This window comes from Alexandromys fortis, unplaced genomic scaffold (assembly GCF_014885135.2).
Source record: "Alexandromys fortis isolate MF-2015 unplaced genomic scaffold, M_Fortis_MF-2015_v1.1 scaffold_707, whole genome shotgun sequence".
Taxonomy (NCBI): domain Eukaryota; kingdom Metazoa; phylum Chordata; class Mammalia; order Rodentia; family Cricetidae; genus Alexandromys; species Alexandromys fortis.
In genome coordinates this window covers 10,811-15,196 of record NW_026068605.1, presented here as the reverse complement: position 1 = coordinate 15,196, position 4,386 = coordinate 10,811, and the positions used below count along the sequence as shown (strand labels likewise).

Sequence of the window (4,386 nt, the reverse complement as noted above, 5' to 3'; positions counted from 1 at the left end):
CCAATAAAGTTTGAGTGTTACCTGGGCACAGTGCTGGGTGCTGGAGACCCAGCTACTCAGAAGATCACTGCGGTCTTCCCTAAGAAACTACCCTGGACAATATTTCTGTTTGCTTTTGTTTTCATTTCTATATTTTATGCTCTATTTCAATATTATGTCTTTTAGAGTCAATGTGTATTCTTTGCTTACACTATGTGTGAATGCTCTGTTTTGGTGCATGTGATAAGCAACAACCAAATTGGGGACATACTTCTAGTCCCATGTTCACCACCAAGTAAACAAGGAAAATTTCTGAGCTCGTGCTTTGACTCTGGGGATGTAGCTCAGATTGCAGAGTGCTTGTCAAGCAAGCATGAAGTCCCGCAATCTATCCTCAGCATTAAACCTAATGAAACACAACATGAGGAATTTCTGCATAATGGTTCTATGAAGGTACTCAGCTTTCAGCCTGGGTTCTGAAAGGCTCAGGTCTGGCACCAGAGACATCAGGCAGTATCTAGGTTGATGAAAAGAATCCCGAGGCAGGTAAGCAAAGGAAGTCACAGGCACCTCTTACCTATTAATTCCTTCAGGCTTTCTATGATGGACTCGTGTCTTGCTTTTGCTTCACTGATTTTTTTCTCCAGGTTCATAGGAACTGGGGTTGGGTTGTGAAACTCATATTCTTTACCCCTGTGAAGATATGTTGATCTGAGTGGTAAGTTCAGGGATAGAGTGTGGGCAGGAAGGACCTGGGAGATGGTTCCTGGTGAGGAGGCAGAGTGATAAATATAGTCTAGAGCCAGGGAGCTGTTTGTCAGGGGGTGTTGACAGAGGTTTCTGTCCTGCCTGGTCCTGCATTCTTTCAGTCCCAAAGAAACACACAGAGGTCTATATTAATCATAAACTGGTTGGCCTATTAGCTCAGGCTTCTTATTAACTTTTATAACTTACATTAACCCATAATTCCTGTCTGTGTTACCACATGGCTTGGTACCTTTCATCAGCGAGGCATTCTCATCTTCTTCCTCTGTGTCTGGGTGACACCTACAGGGTGCACCACACCTCTTCCCAGAATTCTCCTGTTCTCGTTGCCCTGCCTATACCTCCTGGCGGATACTGGCCAATTAGCATTTTATTAAACTAGTACAACTGATAAAACTTTGCAAGATATAAGGCCATTGTCCCACAGCAAGGAGGCCAGGACAGGAATGCAGGGCTGAATGAGATCAGACCCAAGAAAATGTGGGAAAGGAGATGGGAGATGGATCAGAGAAGAGAGAATAGACAGGAAGTAGGAGGTAGAGTAGGAAACCTAGGGTTCACCCACTTGAGCAAGAGAGGAATATGGGAAAGGAGTGCAGCTGGGAAAGAAAGACTGCTTTTCTGTGTGATTATTTTGGGAATCTGAGCAGCCAGGAAAAAATGAGTGGCCTCAATACAACAAATTGGTGTTCAAGCTTATGACCGTTTAATCACATAAAACCTGAGCAAGCTTAAAAAGTAATTTTAGATACAAAAGAACAGAGTTAAGCATGGCTTCTTGGTAGCCAGCATTTTGCTAGNAAAAAAAAAAAAAAAAAAAAAAAAAAAAAAGCTGTGTGGTTTTGAAATGGCAGCTTTCTGGACCTTGCTACCAGCAGAAACTTGGCTCTTTCAGGAAGCTGAGCATTTAAATGGGGTTTGTGAGCAGTGTGCAGCAAGTACTTGGTGGCAGCATGGGCCAACTGGTTATCAGGGTTGAGGTAGTGGGGAGGTAGTGGGGGTGGCTCCCACCTCCCACCCAGCAGTCTCAAAGGCAGTGAAAAACTTCCACCATGTTGGACTGGGCAGAGCAAGCAGGCAGGGTCCTGTTTGTCCTAGCAATGCTGCCACTTAGGTTTTTAAGAAGGGCTTAGCATTTTAAGAAGTCATCTTGTTCAGAAAAGAATTGCAGATACACAATAAGGACAGATTCAGACATAAAAGATCTCTAAATGAGACACAGTGTGTTTTAAAAATGTACGTTTGTGTGGGGACAAAAGGAAAAGAGAATAGAGAGCTATAAAAGGATGTAAATGGTTTATAAAAAGCAATAAAATAAAGTCTTTAAAGAGACAGAGTACAGACTGCCACAGATTAAAGGAGTAAAGATAATAAAATAAATATTAAAAAGTACTATAGTAAGAAAATAAGCTATGTAAAGATGGAATCTACACATAGAGTCTGGATTATGTATATTATTGTATTTTTTGAATTTTTTGTGAAAGAGCTAAGTACAGAGACGTATTTCATTATATGGACTGCTAAATTAAGCCAACATAAAGGTATGTTGACTTCAGAATTTGGGTCTAAGGATTTGTTACTTTGGAAAAGAGGTTCTTCTTTTGTTTCCACAGAGGATGAGAACCTGTAGATTGTTTCCAGATGAATGTGGTTTTATGGACCATCTGAAAGATTTCCATAAAAACCCCAATAAATACTTTGCCCAACAAAATGCAGGAAATAGTTTGGAAAGAACTATGCCAAAATTCCCAAATATTACTTATAAATGTTTTTTTACATTTAAAAGGGGATATGATATAGAGATTTGCATTGCTATGGATCTTAGTTTATTGTTTGTTATATGTATATTTCTGTTCTTGATTAAGGTATTGTGTTTGTGTGGCTCATTTAAAAATCTAATGTATAATAAAGAAATATAGGTTAATAGAGAATATCTATAATATTCATATTTCAGTTAGATAGTTATTCTTCAAATCTTTCAGAGACCTTCAGAATATGGCACTTAAAATGTTTTAAAATCTAGACATTTCATTACAATGAGACACGTCTGCTCCTGGAGGAACCAATTACTTCAAGAGGAAGATGGGCACTGAAGAGGCTCCTTATAGCATTGCTTAACCATGTGGGCAAAAACTGTTCTTTCCTGGGCTGCTTGATGCTATACTGTATGAACTAGACATGCAGGGTCCACAGAGAAATTACTGCTGAACTTGCGTAAAAGTGAGACTATCCTTTGGGGTTACTGCTTCATGAAAGAGTCTGCTAGACATTCTGCAGGACACAGAAGAAAGTGACTTTTAATTTGCCAATATGGGAGAAACTGCCTTTGAAATTTCCTCCTTCAGCCTATGGGCTGAAGATGAATGCCCCATGGGTACAGAAGAACTTTGGGTGACTGTGCAGACAGCAAGATGTCTCTGTCAATTCTAGAGTTTTGGGAGTTGCTTACAATGCACTTCCTGTTTACTTGGGTAATATTATATACTGGAGTCTTTGATGGAGTTGAAGAATAGATAGTTATAGATACAGTTTTCTTTAGTTATGATGAAAGATAAAGTAACTATAAATATTGTAACTATAATTCTTGCTTGATACCTGTTTTGTTATATGTAATTTTACTATGTTAAAGTTAAAATCTTCCTTTTTATTTAAACAGAAAAGGGGAGGTGATGTGGGATACCCGTCTTATGCTGTGAATACCATTGGTGAATAAAGAAACTGCCTTGGCCTGTTGATAGAGCAGGGCAGTGCTAGTCAGAGAAAACTAAGCTGAAAGCTGGGAGTAAGGGGACAGAGTCAAAAAGAAACCATGGAGCTGATGCCAGAGACAGACATGCTGGAAACTTGCTTGTAGGCTACAAGCTTCGTGGCAAAATATAAAATACTGGAAATGGGTTAATACTAGATATAAGAGCTAGCTAGCAATACAGTGATTGTCCAAGCAGTGATAATATAGTTTCTGTGGGATTATTTCTGAAGTCTAGGCAGGTGGGAAAACAAATAAGCGGCTTCCTACTACAGATCAGACCCTTGAAAATATGGAAATGAAGATGGGAGATGGATCAGAGAAGAGAGAAGGGACAGGGAGTAGGGAGGTAGAGTAGGAAACCCAGGGTCACCCCCTTGACCAAGAGGAATATGGGAGGGGAGTGCAGCTGCTCTAACGCTGGGTGTTGGTGAAAAAAAGCTGTGCCCAGCAGACCACATGCTACTGTGGCCAGCTTGGTCTTCCTCACCTGCAGCCTAAAGGGTTTATAGACAGGTTATTGGAGGATGTTAACATATTCATATATATATTGAACGTTGTATGTGTGAGTGAACCAGAAAGCACAGTGCACTTGGGATGCCCATCATACCTGCCCAAGCTGTCCTTGATGCCCTGAAAGAGAAAGAGAGAACAATGTCAGAGCTTGCCTAGTCATAGGCACTGAGAAGGGGTTCAGACTCAGCTGGAGGCAGAGTGAGAACACCCCAGTTTTCCACCCTCTCTTTCCTCTCTCTGTCTTTCTGTCTCTGCTGTCTCTGTGTGTCTGTCTCTGTCTGTTCTTTTCTCTCCTCCCATTCCATTCTGAACTGCTACCCCCGAAACTCCTGATACAGTTGGGATAGTGTTTAAACCTCAGGAGACACAGAGTGAGGAGA

The 4,386-nt window shown here is 40.8% G+C and overlaps 1 protein-coding gene across 1 annotated transcript in view; it reads right to left on the bottom strand.

The window, feature by feature from the left end:
- Positions 1 to 4,123, bottom strand: part of LOC126495903 (E3 ubiquitin-protein ligase TRIM31-like) — a gene marked incomplete at its 5' end in the record, with an annotated part of 8,734 nt that extends 4,611 nt beyond the window's left edge. Inside the window, 2 exons of the mRNA XM_050133476.1 lie at positions 557 to 672; positions 4,101 to 4,123. Coding sequence (XP_049989433.1) covers positions 557 to 672; positions 4,101 to 4,123 — 139 coding nt within the window. The remainder of the gene's footprint in view (positions 1 to 556; positions 673 to 4,100) is intronic.
- Positions 4,124 to 4,386: the final 263 nt, after the last annotated feature.